Source organism: Rhinatrema bivittatum, chromosome 9 (genome assembly GCF_901001135.1).
Source record: "Rhinatrema bivittatum chromosome 9, aRhiBiv1.1, whole genome shotgun sequence".
Lineage (NCBI taxonomy): Eukaryota > Metazoa > Chordata > Amphibia > Gymnophiona > Rhinatrematidae > Rhinatrema > Rhinatrema bivittatum.
In genome coordinates this window covers 56,824,328-56,841,604 of record NC_042623.1, presented here as the reverse complement: position 1 = coordinate 56,841,604, position 17,277 = coordinate 56,824,328, and the positions used below count along the sequence as shown (strand labels likewise).

General features: G+C 48.8%; 1 protein-coding gene across 4 annotated transcripts in view; it reads left to right on the top strand.

Annotated features, from left to right (window-relative positions):
- LOC115098931 (mucin-19-like) overlaps positions 1 to 17,277 on the top strand; it is a 308,825-nt gene that overhangs the window by 138,695 nt on the left and 152,853 nt on the right. For all 4 annotated transcript variants that reach the window (XM_029616058.1, XM_029616060.1, XM_029616057.1 and 1 more), the window contains one exon: positions 2,179 to 2,395. In XM_029616058.1, the coding sequence (XP_029471918.1) occupies positions 2,179 to 2,395 (217 nt within the window). The remainder of the gene's footprint in view (positions 1 to 2,178; positions 2,396 to 17,277) is intronic.

Sequence of the window (17,277 nt, the reverse complement as noted above, 5' to 3'; positions counted from 1 at the left end):
AGGTCTCAGTGGAGTTCTGAAGACAGTGTTTTAAATTCGATGATGTAGTCCGGTAAAGGTTTACTCCCTTGTTGAAGGTGCAAGAGTGCAGAACCAACTATTGTCCGGTGTGCTGGGTCATCAAAAACTGACTTAAAGAGAGTCAGGAACTCAGGTAGGTCACTCAGGACTGGATCGTTGCATTCCCAGAGGGGTGAAGCCCAGGCCAGGGCTCTTCCATCAAGTAAAGACAGAATGTAAGTTGTCCTGGAGATGGCATTAGGAAAGTAGGATGGTTGTAGAGAGAAGTGTATACAGCACTGATTAAGGAAGCCCCTGCACATCAGGGAATCACCTGAGAAGCGTGAAGGGGCTGGTAATGGTACAGTAGTTCGAACAGCAACCACTTGAGATGAAGCATCTTTACCCAGAGTAGGAGGAGTATTAAGTTTGGAATTCAACTGATTGAAGGTGGTAGCCAATGTCTTCAGAGACCTCTTTTTTATGGTGATCTGTTGGGCCAGGCCAGGGATGGCCTGCGGGGCTGAAAGCTGAGCTGGGTCCATGGCGTTAGCAATCTGTTATAATTTGGCTTAAAATGTGGGCCCTGAGTCGAAGCAAGATATGACTCTACCCACAGGGAGGAGCCCTGTGGGGACTTGCCACAATAGGCTGACTCCCAGCAGTAACACACACAGAGGAAAGAGGATTTTTATTATGCTGCCAATGCTGAATATAGCCTAAAGAGTGGGCAGAGAACATCTGTACAGAGGAGGATTTATCCAGCTGTAATGTCTGTCAGTATTCCATAACGCGGATGACGCTGAGAGGCGCTCTCACTGAGTTAACATAGAAGGGAGATCCGGTAGTGGTCCGCAGAAAGAGGTATGCCAAGAATCCACACAATAGATGTTAGACCAGAGAGGCAGATCTAGTAGTGGTCCACAGAGCGGGATATGCTGGGAATCCACACTGTAGATGGTAAGAGAAGTAGAAAGACAAGCTGGATAGCAATGGTACTCACTCTGAGGAAGTGCAGGCAATTGTAGAGAGGGTCCTCCGAGGAGCGGAGAACCAGAATGTGGCAAGGCCCCTGAGGAGCGGGTACTTAAGATGTCCGAGGCGGGAACTCAGGAACAATGAGCGTCTGTAACAAAGCAAAAACAGCAGGAAGGGAATCCTTGCTAACTCGTAGGAAGGAAGGTGAAGAGAGGTTACATACACGCAGGTGGATGACGTCATGCGGAGGGGTCGCCCCCGAGATTCCCACCATGACATGCTTAAGAGGAGGGCTTGCGCACGCGCATGTGCCCTATGTGATTCCTGACTCAAAATGGCGAACGCAATTGCCCACGCCATCCCAGGGATGCCAGGGAGATCCGCGTTCAGAGGCAGAGGCAGCCATCTTCCCAAGAGTCGCTGGAACTGAGAGAAGAGAGGTGAGCAACAGAGGGCTCAGCCGTCTGCGACCGACATGCAGAACAAGTGCGGAAGCCCTCAAAAGTTAATGATGGTTTCAACTAATGTAGAATATAGAATTTGGTGTAACCTTTCTTGATTAATTTGCTGATGTGCATTTTCATTGTAAGGTTCTCATCTAGCTATATACCTAAGTCCTGTACTTGATTTGAGGGATTAAATGAGAATTACCCAGGTTTCGGACAGGTGGTTTAACCATCAGTGAGTTTCTACTCAGCCAAATAATTTCAGTCATTTAATTTGGTTGATATGGAGCTGGCCAATGTTTTATGTTTATGCTGTTCCTTAACAGGATCATTAATGTGCTGAAATATGTTAGAAAATTACAATTTTTCATTCTGATGGTTTTCTGATACAGAACCAAAATGTTGGTGGTATTGTTCATGATTTATAAAATCTTCAAGGCCATTTTTGATAGGATAGTTCGCAAAACCATGCTCCTGCTTCTCCTCACAGATGGATAGATTATCACTTTCCAATCTTAGCTGGTAATCATTAAAATCAGAGCTAGAACAAAACAGAAAGCAACATATATAACAGTAAAGTTGCTGCTTGGAGGTATCGCTCTAGTGTATTTGCTTTAGTGGTCCCTTTTCAAGTAAGTCATCGAGTAACTTTTTAAATATTATTTATTCCATGCAGGTTAACGAACTTAATTCATTAAGTGGTTTGTATACATCATTATAGCAGCCATTCATCTTTTTAATTTTTTTTTTTAAGGCTTTTCATGTGCCACATGGAGTTTAGGAGGATATCAAAATGGTAATTGTAATCCAGTCTACTGTAATACTGAAGCCTCAGTGGACTTTTTTCGGTCGTGTGATGGAAACATCAAAGTAGAAACCGAAAGAAAAAATGGATTCCTTAAAGCTGACATCAATATAGAGGGTAATGTTATCAAAATAGATGAAAACAACTGCAAAGTCAACAACCAAGAGTAAGTACCTTACAACTCTGTGAGAATTTGAAATTTGTTTTTATCAAGGGTTTTTGCCCTTCCCTGTCCCAATTCATTCATATGTGAAAGCCCTTAAAAAATGAGGTCCTAAGTATTTTGTAATTTACTAAAATGTATTTAACTAATTCACCTTGTTTTTATGAAGCCAATGTACGAACAGCACCAGTGTTGACAAAAGTATTAATGTAGTAAAAAATATAAAATAATAAATGTGCGCTAATCCGTTTGCAAAACTTGGCCATCATTATTGGCCATTGTAGCACATTATTTAGCTATTGCAAACCTCGGGGAAACACTTATGCCTATTAGATAATGGCATATTTATGGAAATCAACTTATTGCCTATGTTTGCATAGCAAAATAAAATGCATTAAAATGTGTAATTGTCAATATAGAGCCTTATTGCAAGAAGCTTAATTATATCTCAGAGAGGTATAGTTAAGTTTTTTTCTATAATAATTGTGTTAACAGGAGAAATTTAATGTGTGCTCTTTACCCTCTGAACTTATTTACATGCAATTAATCTAGACCAGTGGTTCTCAACCCTGTCCTGGGGACCCCACAATGAATATGCATGAGAGAAAATTTGCATGTTATGGAGGCAGTGCATGCAAAAGTTCTCTCATGCATATTCATTGTGGATATCTTGAAAACCCGACTGGCTGGTGGGGTCCCCAGGACAGGGTTGAGAGCCACTGATCTAGACCATTATCACGCATTAATTAACAAGTGGTAACGGCCCATGTTCTTGCAGTTTAGTACATTAGACTCTGTGTGAGAGAGAGAGATGTATTTTAAGTGCCTTATAGATTGTACTTTGATGGTAAATTTAAATTAAAGGTGAAGCATAAACTGCAGTCTGGCTGATCTAAAGTGAACAGAATTGTCCCTCCATTCTCAATAACTTAGACCAAGACAGTTTACAGGAGGAGCAGTCTGTCTCAAGTAATATAGATTTATAAATCCTTTTAAGGAAGTTACTGCAGTTAAATTCTTTTACAAAGGCACGTGTCATTATTTTTAAGGCAATCCTGAGGCAATATAAGAGATGAAGCTTAGTAGCAGACAATGAATGTTGAGAAAGTACCTAACAGGAAATAAGAAATAGAACATACACTCAACTAGCCATATCTCATGTCATGGAGATTTAATTTCTTCAGATTCATAGTTCCATGTGTTGAGATATAAAAAGTGCTTCCTGTATCCTCATTTCTTGCACTTAAACCTATTAATAAAACCAAAGTGGAGGAGAAGCCTAGTGGTTACAGCAGCAGGCTACAAATCAGAGAAGCCAGGGCTTTAAATCCCACTGCTCCTCCTGACCTTAGGCAAGTCCTAACCCCTCTCTATTGTCTCAGGTATAAACTTAGATTGTGAACCCTCTGGAGTCAGAGAAATACCTAAATGCAATCCACTTTGAAGTGCCTGAAAAGAGGAATATAAATAATGAGCTACTCTTTTCTCTTTGCTTCACTAGAGATCAGGAGAAGCTTATTTCACCATAGATAATAGAATAGGGTTTTGTGTGGATGGCTGAATGACTGGCTGTGTTCCTGGCTGGAGAATGTTTGATTAGTAAGTGATATACCAGTTGATTAGGTAGGTTTGCTAACTTTTTAACACTGGCCAGAGCCAGCACATGCTCTACAGGGACTCTTTCTTTCCCCTTCCCAGCTCTGAGCAGACACAAATGCACATAAAGGAATATAATCCCATGTCAATGTCAGTCATCTTCTGGAGCTGCAGGGGTTGCCAGTGATCCTTCTGCAGCCCTGGAACAGATTTGCACCAGAGTTAAGTCCAGTGAGGATGAACCAAAGCTGGGAGACCCAAGGAAAGACTTGTACTTAACCAGGAAAAATACAGGTTCACACTCAGTGTGAACCTGTATTCCAAAGCAAAAGGAAAATTTATTGTAAAAGTCCACATATAATCACAATCGAGATGAGAGGCAGAAACAAAGATCAAGATACAATCCAAGAACAAAAATAACCACTCACTCACAGGTCCCCCAAAACAGTTTAAGTACTTAGGATTCTTATTCACTCCAGTTCACGCTGTTAAACCCAAGGGTTTTGGGCAAAGTTCTCTTGGTGAAAAACCCAACAGGTTCCCAGATTCCCCCCAGACCCTCTGAAGAAAATACAATTCACAGTTCTTTGATATCTTTACTCTTTCTTCAAATTCTGGACTTCCCCAGGCAGTATAGTCACCCCTTCTGCAGATATCTTTATCTATGCCCTGGTATTCTTTCCACACTTTAGAATAAACAAGTACTACACTTCCTTATTTATTTTCAAATGTAACATTACATATTAGATTGGAGAAGACCTCACTTCAAACAGGCTTTCTCAATGGCCATTCTCAAAATCCATTTGTTAGGATTTGTGCGTGTGTGGGTCCCTGGGCCGAGGTGAGAGATGGCACTGCCCACAGGGAGGAGTCCCGCGAGCCTCATCTTCGGGAGGCGAGGTCTCAGCTGTGAGATGTGTAGCACAACAGAGGTTGGAGAGAGAGAGAGTGTAGACAAAGAGAACAGAGAGCTGGAGAGGATGGCCCCAGGGATTGGAGCCAGGACACGTCAGTGCAGGGAATTGATGTAGAAGCAGCTCAGGAGTCCTCGAGTCTCTGTCAAGAAGTGGTACAGCATTTCCCGGGGTACAGGGAATGTAGTAAAAGGTTGCACAGACCTAGAGGTGCCCCGTGGTCTGTGAAGCAGGAACATGATAAGGTTCTACAGTAGATGGTATGGCAATGGTTCGCAGAGCTGGGTACACCGATGAGGGAGGTCCTCAGTAGATGGTATGGCAATGATCCGCAAAGCGGGGTACACCGAAGAGGGGTCCTCCGTAGATGGTACGGCAATGGTCCGCAGAGCGGGGTATACCGATGAGGGAGGTCCTCAGTAGATGGTAAAGCAAGGTTCCGCAGAGCGGAGTACTCACATAGAGTAGTGTAGGTTCCAGAGGAAGCCCTGGGGAACAAGGTAGGTAGCAGTCCTAAGCACAGGGCCCTTCGAGGAGAGGATAGCCAGAGATGAGGTGAGGGCCCCCGAGGAGTGGGTACCCGAGTCATCTCATGCCGAGGAAGCAGGAACCAGAACTAGGACAGACGTCCTTAGCAAAGTGAATTCAGCAAGAGGGAACTCGTTGCCAAGTCATAGGCAAAGAGGGCCAGGTGGCTTAAATGTCCCAGTAGATTGATGTCATCCGAGGGGGATGCCCCCGAGGTTCTCGCCATGACGTAGATAAATCTGGCCCGAGTGCACGCGCGCCTAAGGAGTTCTAAAGCCAAGATGGCGGTTGGCAGCATCCGGGCCATCCTGGGAGGCCCGGGAACAAGAGTGGAGAGGCTGATGCTGGCTGCTGGAGGCTGTGAGTCTTCCCACAGCAGTGAGTGCCGTGAGACATGAGGTGAGCAAGAGTGGTTGTGACCGACGGGCGTAACACCATCGCATACAATCAGTCTTATATATTTTGTTTCTAGATAAAAGGTCAGCATGATAAAGCAAGTATATTGTCAGCATGTTATCTAACTTGACCAATCATAATTTCACTTTTGCATTTTATTCAAGTAACAGATGTCTTAAGCCTGATTAATCAACAGGTCAGCATGGCCTAAGTTCTAATTATACTTATCTACAAGCACTGCACATTTTGTTACTGATATAAAAATAATCACATATCATTATATTTATTTTCTACCAAATATAATTATCTTTTATCTTCTTCATAGAGTCAAAAAGTCTAACAATACTGCCTTGAGCAAGTGTGTTACATTTCTTTTATTCTCATTATAATCTAAAATAGTAGCTTCTACTTGTGCATTCAAAAACCCTTTGTCTATTCTGACCTCTAAACCAATGGTTCTCAACCTTTTTTTCTGTCGGGACACACCTGACAGATGGTTCTCACATGCGTGACACACTGACCCATGAACGTCACAGGGCTAGATGTAAATGTACAGTTTGCATCCACGGGAACCCCCCTGATCCACAATAATGGATGTAAAGCAGAATTATGACATTCCCCATTCAACTCACTCTACAAAAAAGATATTCTGGTTCTGGTGTCATCTCAGTAACAGCAACTCAAACTCCTTCTACTTTCAGGCTCAATAGCCCTACTTATGAAAAGACAGCAGTTTACCACCAATGCATGTCCTCTTGAGAAAACACAACAAATAAGACTGATAAAACACTTACATGCTAGTAAAATATCTCTGTAACAGACACAGAACCGACCTAACATACTCCCAGGATCTGTAGTAATGCACATAAACTAATCCACACACAGTTACACCTGTATTATGGAATACACTCAAACAGGAGCAACCCTATCTATGAAAAGGCAACACTACAAATATTAAATCAGGCCCTATAAACCAATACACCTCTTATTAGGAAAACAGAACTAGCAAGCAGCTATAGATCCCCACACAGAAATAATTGTAAAACTATACTAATAAGCAGAATAAATGTTTCACAACAACTATGAACAGAATAACATCCAACAATTAAAAACTCATAAAAACTATTAAAAATTCTCCAAACACCAATAAAATATTTCAAAAAAAGCAGACACATCACATAATATTAAATAATTAAAATGGCAGGCAATCAAGAAAAATAAACTTAAAAAGCCACCTTTACTTACCCCCTCCAGCAGCTCTCCTACTCCTCTTCCATGCAGGCTGTAGCACACACCAGAAGCAGCAGTAGTGGCTAAGCTCTATACTTATGGTCCTCTTCCTTAGGGCCCATGTCTCTCACACACACACCATACCAGTCATGCCCCCACGACCAGTTTCTGTCCCTCACACACCAATCATCTCCCAGTCTTTGACAAACACACCAGTCACCTTCCTGAACAGTTTCTCTCATGCCATACACACACACACAGGCTTCCCACTCCCATGTTCCACTTACATATATGGGCTTCTCACTCTCATAATCACTTTCTCTTTCTCACATACACTCACCAGTCTCTCACTCCCATGCTTGTTCTCTCCACATGCACAGGCTTCTCATTCCCATAATCACTTTCTTTCTCTCACACATACACACACACACCAGTCACCTGATCTCTCTCATGCATACACACACACAGGCTTCCCACTCCCATGTTCTCTTTCAGATATACAGGCTTCTCACTCCCATGCTGTATCTCACACACTCCCAGCTTTCTCACTCCCATGCTCACTCTTCACATGCACAGGCTTCTTATACCCATAATCACTTTCTTTCTCTCTCTCACATACACACAAACACACACCAGTCACCTGTTCTCTCTCATGCATATACACACACACATAGGCTTCCCACTCTCATGTTCTCTTTCAGATATACAGGCTTCTCACTCCCATGCTGTGTCTCACACACACACACAGATTTCTCACTCCCATGCCCACTCTTCACCTGCACAGGCTTCTCATTCCCATAATCACTTTTTCTCTCTCTCTCTCACACTCACCCGTCACCTGATCTCTCTCATGCATACACACACACACACACACAGGCTTCCCACTTCCATGTTCTGTCTTACATACACAGGCTTCTCCCTCCCATGCTGTGTCTCACACACACCCAGGTTCTCACTCCCATGCTCACTCTCTTCACATGCACAGGCTTCTCATTCCCATAATCACTTTCTCTGTTACACACACACACCCAGTCTCTCTCTCATTTCCATGCTCGCTCTCCACGTGCACAGGCTTCTCATTCCCTGAATCACATTCTCTCTCACATTCACATACACACCAGTCACACCGTCACCTTACCAACCAGTCTCTCTCATATACATGCACACACACAGGCTTCCCACTCCCATGCTCTCTCTCACATAATCAGGCTTCTCACTCCCATGCTTTCTCTCTCTCACACACACATCCCTGACTATCTCACACTCTCACATACACATCAGTCATCTCCTTGAGCAGTCACTTTCATTGTCTCTCACATATACACACACATCAGCTCTCTGACCAGTTTCTCTCAATCACACACATACTCTCGATCAAATACATTCTCTCACTTACACACAGGCTCTCAATCACACACATTTTCTCACTTACACACAGGCTGGCTGGCTGCTTCTCTCTCTTTCTGTCACTCACTTCCTCTCCCCCCGAGCACAAACGGTAGCTGCTGCTCCTCCTCCAGCCCCCGCAGGCCAAGAAGGAAGAATTCCATCGATCGCGGGAGGCTCATGCTGCTCTCTCCTTTCCCGATTACCGTCTGCTGCAATAGCTTGGGGGCCGATGCTGCAGCGGCTGCTGCTAGTTTATCACGCGGCACGGCCTTTCTTCTTCCCGCGCACCGAGTATCACTTCCTGTTCCGGGTCCCGGGGGGGGGGGGGGGGGAATGCAGGCGCGGGAAGAAGAAAAGGCCAGCCGCGGATGCCACAGCTTTTTTTTTTTGCACCGGTGCCGTTCCCGCTGGGCTTGAACGTGCTGATAGCCCGGCGGCAACGGCAGCAGGGAAGAAAGAGCAGCGGGAGGGACCGGGAGCCACGCGACACCCCTGCTGGTGCTTGGCGACACACTGGGGTGTCGCGACGCACCGGTTGAGAACCGCTGCTCTAAACTATATAGGCTAAATTGGACTATTTTGGACATTGAGATACAATAAAACATTTACTTTCCTCATCTCTCTCAGAGTCCTGATCCTTCTGGCTGGCCCTCAGTTACTTCAGGCAGGAAATCTTCCTCAGCTCCTTTAGCACTCTCTGGATTCACAGACTCACTGTCCTGCTCCCTTGTAGGCTTGAACTTCAATTCTCTCAGCTTCTCCAATTGTAAATCTCAACTCTCAGCACTTTGGAATTCTTATCTAGGAATTCCTCAACTCTATATTTTTTCTCTCCTGCTTCTCTCTGTAACTCCCCTCTGTGCCTCCTGAGAAGTATTTTTATAACACTCTTCCAGCCCATCCCCTTTGGAGGGAAGGAAACTGCTATCCATCACTCCTTTAGTGTTATGGGAGCGATCCCATCTCTGTTGGTATACGTGTGCCCCTGCGTCCCGATACAGCCGCAAAGGAGCTCCAGCAAGCACCGAGGCAGGTGAGAAGTGCCCCAGCATGGGCTAAAGATGGAGACCAATGACTTCGACACATGAAGAATGCAATCCAGATACGTGGAGTGAATAAGAACTCTGGTCACGTATATGAAGAAAATGTAGAAGGACGTGAGTTTCTTGAAAAGGGCTTGGTCGGTACTGGACATCACATGCCTTACACAATCTAGCCGGACTGGTCTCGGACCACGCAGATGGCGTGCCCTACACAGCCGGGTAGGCTGGTCATGGACCACGCTAGTGGTCCATGACCAGCCTACAAGTTGGCAGCTTACAAGTTGGCAGAGCTGAGTCGGTACTGCACATCAGGTGCCCATATACTCAGCCAATGAAGACAGGTCACGGACCACGCTGGTGGTTCCCCACACAGAGAAGATAGAAGTGAAGACTCCGACGAAGCCTGTTCCAAGATGCACCCTGCACAGCTGATAAAGGCCAGGCAGGGCCACGCTGGATCGGATAATAGCGTGTTGCAGTCTGGGTAGCTGCAGTCCAGGTGTGAACCCTTGAGCCGAACTACCCTGAAGGCAGAGTAGGTCGGGAGGCGGAGCCACAGGCAAAGGTCTTCACCTGGGAACCAGGAACCCCCCAGGAGGAGCCCGTAGGGTCCTAGAACCTTGGGACTTAGGAGCACAGTAACAGTCTCTATAGAAAGCAGGCCTGGGCAAGGAGTAAACCACAGAGTCCCGTGTACAGTGAGCTGAAAGGCCCGGCGAGAGCAGGGCGGTAGAAGTCCAGATAGAGTCTCTAGCTTGCAGTGAGTAGAAACAGTCTGGAAGCAGGTCCGGGGGCTGTAGATGCAGTGAAGCGGAGCCAAAAGACCCGGAGCAGAGTCGGTAGCGTATTGTAGACTGTAGCAAGCTGGACGCAGGACTGGAGTCTGTAGCGGGTCACAGAGCTGGAACGGATGGTGAGTAGGAACGGAGACGAACCCCAGACAGGCAGGCAGCCAGTAGAAGCAGAATCAGGAACAGGCAGGGTCGGAGGCTGGCAGCAGGCAGAAGCAGAGACGGGCACACGCTGAGGTCAGTGGCAGGCGGCAGGCAGAAGAGAAGTCGGGCACACACTGAGGTCAGTGGCAGGTGGCAGGCAGAAGCGGAGTCAGGAACAAGCAGAGGTCAACTGGAACGTAGAACAGACGAAGTGCAACTAAGAACTACTAACAGTAGCGACCCTCGTTGCAAGGCAATGAGTAGGCTGGCGAACGCCGGTTAAATCAGGCTTGGGGCATGGCGTCGTTAACCCAGGCGGGGCCAGACTTCCGGTGGCCATGCGTCCATAATGCGCGTGGCAGCAGAGCGATGATCTGGCAATGGCGGACGCCCTGAAGGCCCAGCGGGACCGCGGGAGCGGCGTTTCCAGCACTGTAGGTGAGCACTAAGCAGAGCAGACAGAGGGGAAGCGGTGGAGACCGCAACAGTCCCCTTCCCCCCCCTTTACGGCCCCTTTTGAGCAGACCCGGCTTTTCAGGATGGTCTCGGTGGAATTGGTGCAGGAGATCCTTATCCAGAATATTACAGCTGGGCTCCCAGGTGTTATCCTCGTCACCACAGCCCTCCCAGGCCAGTTGATACTCCCATCTGCGGTTGTGAAATCGAATATCCAAGACGTCTCGTACTTGATATGTAGGATCATCGTCAATGGTTGTGACCGCAGGATCCGGAGGCGTACGATGATACCGGGAGAGAACTACCAGTTTGAGCAGTGAGGCGTGAAACACGTTGTGTACTCGGAAGGAAGAGGGTAGCCGAAGCCGATAGGATATCAGGCCCACACGTTCCGCAACTCGAAACGGACCACAGAACTTCGGGGCAAATCTTCGAGAGGGAAGTCGAAGGTGCAGGTTCTTCGTACTTAGCCACACTCTATCCCCAGGCTGGAATATGGGGGCTGGTCGACGATGATGGTCGGCCATCTGCTTGGCCCTTGCGGCCGCACGGAGAAGTTGTTTTTGTGTCATGTGCCACAAAGCTTGGAGTTGTTGGGCCGTTACTTGTACCGTAGGTGAGGCACTGGGAGCCTCTAGCGGGAGTGGGGGTCGTAACGGTTTACCATATACCAGGTGGAAGGGAGACTTGCCCGTAGCAGCATGGACTTGGTTGTTATATGCGAATTCGGCCCAGGGCAAGAGCTCGGGCCAATTGTCTTGCCTCTCATTAATGAAGGCCCGGAGGTATGCCTTTAGGGTCCTGTTCATCCTCTCGGTCTGTCCATTGCTCTGAGGATGGTAGGCAGTGGAGAAACTTAGCTTTACCCGAAAGCATTTACAGAGGGCTCTCCAGTAGCGGGCCACAAACTGTGAACCTCTGTCTGAGACGATATCCTGAGGGAGGCCGTGGATCCTGAACACATGCTGGGTGAACAGGTGAGCTAACTCAGGTGCAGAGGGAAGCTTAGGCAGAGGAACAAGATGAATCATTTTTGAGAAACGGTCAACTGTGACCCAGACAACCGTATGTCCCTTGGATGGAGGCAGGTCAACTATGAAGTCTGTAGCTATATGGGTCCATGGTTCGGTGGGAACCGGAAGCGGGTGCAAGAGACCGTATGGAGAGCCAGGATTGGGTTTCTGGTGAGCACAGGTTGGGCAAGAAGCTACATAAGTGGCGACATCACGCCGGATGTTGGGCCACCAGTAATACCGGTTAACAAGCTCCAGGGTCCTCTCCCGGCCAACGTGTCCTCCGATCAAGGAGTCGTGGGCCCAACGCAATGCGGTCAAGCGGTCCCAGCGCGAGAGCACCGTTCTATCTTGCGAGAGGATGGTCATTGCTGAGAGATGAACCTTAGCGGGATCCAAGATGAATTGCGGCGGCTCAATGTCTTCCTCAGCACAGGAGGTGCGAGACAGGGCATCGGCCCGGATATTCTTAGCAGCAGGACGGTACTGAACAACAAAGTCAAATCAGCTGAAGAACAAGGCCTAGCGGGCTTGGCGGGGGTTCAGTCGTTGAGCCTGGGTCAGAAATTCTAAATTTTTATGATCCGTGTAAACAGTGGTGGTGTGTAAGGAGCCTTCGAGCCACTGTCTCCACTCCTCGAAGGCGAGTTTTATCGCCAGCAACTCTTTATCTCCAATGGAGTAATTACATTCAGCGGCTGAAAACTTCCGGGAGAAGTATGAGCAAGGAAGCAGTTGTCCAGCGTCAGAGTGCTGGCTGAGGACTGTCCCCACAGCGATACTGGAGGCATCAACCTCCACGATGAATGGTCATGAAGGGTCCGGGTGTCGGAGACAAACGTCAGAGAGGAAGGCCTCCTTGAGATCAGAGAAAGCTGCCACTGCAGCATCCGGCCAGTGTTTAACATCTGCTCCTTTGCGGGTCAAGGCTGTAAGAGGAGACACACGGTGAGAGTAACGTGGAATACAATGTCTATAAAAGTTCGCAAAGCCCAGGAAGCGCTGGAGGGCTTTGAGACCCGTTGGCTGGGGCCATTTCGTGATGGCGGCTACATTCTCTGGATCCATACGAAAGCCAGCTGCTGAGATAATGTATCCCAGGAAAGATAGAGACTCGGCTTCAAAGACGCATTTCTCGAGCTTGGCATATAGATGATTAGCCCGGAGGGCCCGAAGAACCTGGCAAACATGCTGGCGGTGAGAGTCTATATCTTTGGAATAGATGAGGACATCATCCAAGTAGACTATTACGTGGGAATGGAGCATCTCTCGAAGCACCTCGTTCATGAGGTGCTGGAAGATGGCGGGGGCATTACAAAGCCCAAAGGGCATCATGAGATACTCGTAATGCCCATCACGCATGTTGAATGCCGTCTGCCATTCATCCCTGGGATGGATACGGACGACGTTATAGGCCTCTCTAAGGTCCAACTTAGTAAAGATGCGAGCCCCTTGGAGACGATCCAGTAGTTCCGGGATGAGCGGGAGTGGATAGCGGTTCCGCTTGGTGATGGCGTTGAGACCGCGGTAGTCAATACACGGTCGTAGTGAACCATCCTTTTTGCCTACAAAAAAGAATCCAGCACCCGCCGGTGACCGGGATGGGCGAATAAACCCCTTGGCTAAGTTCTCGGAGATGTACTGAGACACTGCCTTAGTCTCTGGCAATGAGAGAGGATATACACGGCCACGAGGCGGGGTAGTACCGGGAACCAGATCAATGGGACAGTCAAACGGTCTGTGTTCCGGAAGGATATCCGCCATCTCTTTGGAGAAAACATCTTGGAAACTTTGGTAGGCCTCAGGCAGGAGATGCGAGGAACAGATGCAGAGAGTTGAGAGGACGAGGAAGGTGTAAACATCGGTCAAAGCAGGCAGGACCCCAGCTAACAAGCTGGAAGTCATCCCATCTAATGACGGGAGAGTGCTGTCGAAGCCACGGAAGTCCCAGCACCAGTGGATGTACGGCTCGTTCCAGGACGAGTAAGGAAATTTCCTCAGAATGAAATAGGCCTGTCTGCAAGGTCACAGGCCTTGTGGAGCGAGAGATAACTCCAGGCAGCAAGGTCCCTCGGATCGAAGAGATGCGTAGAGGAGGATTCCTCGGTTCCGTAGGCAGGCCCAGCTGTGTCACCAGCTTGGCCACGATAAAGTTCCCCTCGGCCCCAGAATCGACAAAGGCCCGAATCTGGAACTCCCCGCCGGGGTATTTGAGGGTTACAGGCAGAGTGCAGAGAGGAGCGGATCTGGTAGCGCCTTGGTGTAGCTCCTCGGTATAACCTAGGCACGGGCATTTCCCGGACGCTCAGTGCAAGATGACAGGAAATGTCCTTTTCCTCCACAATATAGGCAGAGGCCTAAGGAGCGCCGACGGCTCCTCTCTTCCGAAGTAAGTGGTGATCTGCCCAGCTGCATAGGTTCAGAAGCAGGACTGGCAGCAGGGGAAGTCCTTTGCAGAGGAGACCTGGAGGAGACAGGCAGGCGCTGCTGGCTCCTATTAGCCGGTCGAAGTTCTCTGTCTTGCTGCTGAAGACGGCGGTCAACCTTGCTTGCAATGTTCATTAGGTCGTTCAACTCCTCAGGAATCTCCCGTCCTGCCAGTTCATCTTTAATCCGATCAGCCAAGCCTTCAAAAAAGATCCCTTTTAAGCAGTCATCCTGCCAACCCAGTTCCATGGCCAGGGTTCGAAAATTGATAATGTACTCAGCTACCGGACGCGAGCCCTGCCTGAGGTGCAGGAGTTCTGAAGCCGCCGTGGACTGGTGTGCAGGATCATCGAAGGCTAGTCAAAACTGAAGAAGGAATTCCTGTAGCATTGGATCGGAGCGTTCCCACAATGGTGAAGCCCATTCAAGCGCCTTGCCATCCAATAAGGAAAAAATATAGGCCACTTTAGCCGCTTCAGTGGGGAACTGGGAAGGTAGCAGGGTGAACCGTACTTGACACTGGTTCAGAAACCCACGGCAGGTTTTACTGTCCCCAGCATACCTGCTGGGAGCTGGCAACTGTGTATTGGAAACAGGGACTGGTACAGAAAGCCCTTGACGAGTAGAAACCTCTAGGCGGGAGACCAGTTGGTCCACAGTGGCAGCGAGAGTATCAATACAATGTTGCTGCTGTTGAAGGCGCTGTGCCATCCCAGGGATAGCCTGCAGACTGGGAGACTCCGCTGAGTCCATGGCCTTTCAAACTGTTGCAGTCTGGGTAGCTGCAGTCCAGGTGTGAACCCTTGAGCCGAACTACCCTGAAGGCAGAGTAGGTCGGGAGGTGGAGCCACAGGGTAAGGTCTTCACCCGGGAACCAGAAACCCCCCAGGAGGAGCCCGTAGGGTCCTAGAACCTTGGAACTTAGGAGCACAGTAACAGTCTCTATAGAAAGCAGGCCTGGGCAAGGAGTAAACCACAGAGTCCCGTGTACAGTGAGCTGAAAGGCCCGGCGAGAGCAGGGCAGTAGAAGTCCAGATAGAGTCTCTAGCTTGCAGTGAGTAGAAACAGTCTGGAAGCAGGTCCGGGGGCTGTAGATGCAGTGAAGCGGAGCCGAAAGACCCGGAGCAGAGTCGGTAGCGTATTGTAGACTGTAGCAAGCTGGACGCAGGACTGGAGTCTGTAGCGGGTCACAGAGCTGGAACGGATGGTGAGTAGGAACGGAGACGAACCCCAGACAGGCAGGCAGCCAGTAGAAGCAGAATCAGGAACAGGCAGGGTCGGAGGCTGGCAGCAGGCAGAAGCGGAGACGGGCACACGCTGAGGTCAGTGGCAGGCGGCAGGCAGAAGAGAAGTCGGGCACACGCTGAGGTCAGTGGCAGGCGGCAGGCAGAAGCGGAGTCAGGAACAAGCAGAGGTCAATGGCAGGCGGCAGGCAGAAGCGGAGTCAGGAACAAGCAGAGGTCAACTGGAACGTAGAACAGACGAAGTGCAACTAAGAACTACTAACAGTAGCGACCCTCGTTGCAAGGCAATGAGTAGGCTGGCGAACGCCAGTTAAATCAGGCTTGGGGCGTGGCGTCGTTAACCCAGGCGGGGCCAGACTTCCGGTGGCCATGAGTCCATAATGCGCGTGGCAGCAGAGCGATGATCTGACAATGGCGGACGCCCTGAAGGCCCAGCGGGACCGCGGGAGCGGCGTTTCCAGCACTGGAGGTGAGCACTAAGCAGAGCAGACAGAGGGGAAGCGGTGGAGACCGCAACATAGCGTTCATTTGTGAAGTGGAGGCAGGGTGCAGACTCCAAGGATCCAGGCAAAGTTGAAAGTTTGAGGGGATGCCTCTATGACGCAGGTTAAAATGAGGCACTGGAACCTTTTGGAGACTTGCGCTGTGAGGTCGAAGATGTACCTGATAAAGAAGACATCAAAACGAGACATCTGGAGACCTTGAGAATATGAAGACGAAGACGTAGCGTGAGGACATCACGAAGACACAGGATCCTACATATAACAAAGTGCCTTGAGAAGCAGATGACAAGAAGTCCTAAGGAGGACTGGCTCCTTGCGAAGGCAAGGCTAGAAGGAAAGCTGGGCCTTTTTATACTGCAGAAGAGGCGGATCCATCGATGACATCAGAGCTGGGCCTCCTCCCTCGCTGTTCCTTTAAATGCTGCAGAGAGAGTCGGCCTCACCCCGTAGAAGGAAGGGGCAGGACCCTGGACAGCGTCCATGCTGCAATGCTGAGTGCAGCAGGAAGAGCAGGCCCGACGCTGGAAGGCAGCTTTCCCAGCCTTAGGAAGTGGAGGAAGGATGGCTCCTTACCACAGGAAAGCCCGGGGCTTCAGGCCCTTCCACCCGGAGGGGAAAAGGTAATGTTGGTGGCTTCCGGGCTGCATGGGGATGTAGCAGTGTGACTCCCAGCCACAAGAGGAAATGCCAGTGACTTCCAGGCCGTTTAGAAAGAAGTAACGCGGCTCCAGCCATTGCTTACAGCAGCATGGCTCCTGCTGCGAAGGGAAGGTGTCAGTGGCCTCCGGGCAGCAGAAGACAACAGAAAAGAAGGTGGAGAAGCTGCCCAAACAGGGCAGAATTGCAAAATTTGGTTCACACCTCCTGAAAGTTCCCACCTTTGAAAAGTTCCCAATAATAATAAATATACCGTTAAATCCTATAACTTTTTCCTTTTAGTGGCCAGTACACACATACACACACAAACACACACACACACACACCCCACCACCACCACCAAGTCTCCGGTATTCCCCTCCATCCACCCAGTCCCCAAGTCCATGCTCTCCTATCACAACTAATCTCCACAACTCAGTTCCTCGTACCTAATCTCATGTTTCCACTCTTCCCCAGCAACTCACTCTCTACTTTACAGACAGAACCAGTCCAACATGACCAACAACCAAAATGACAATGGAGCTGAAGTGACCAAAGATCTGATCTATGAGTCA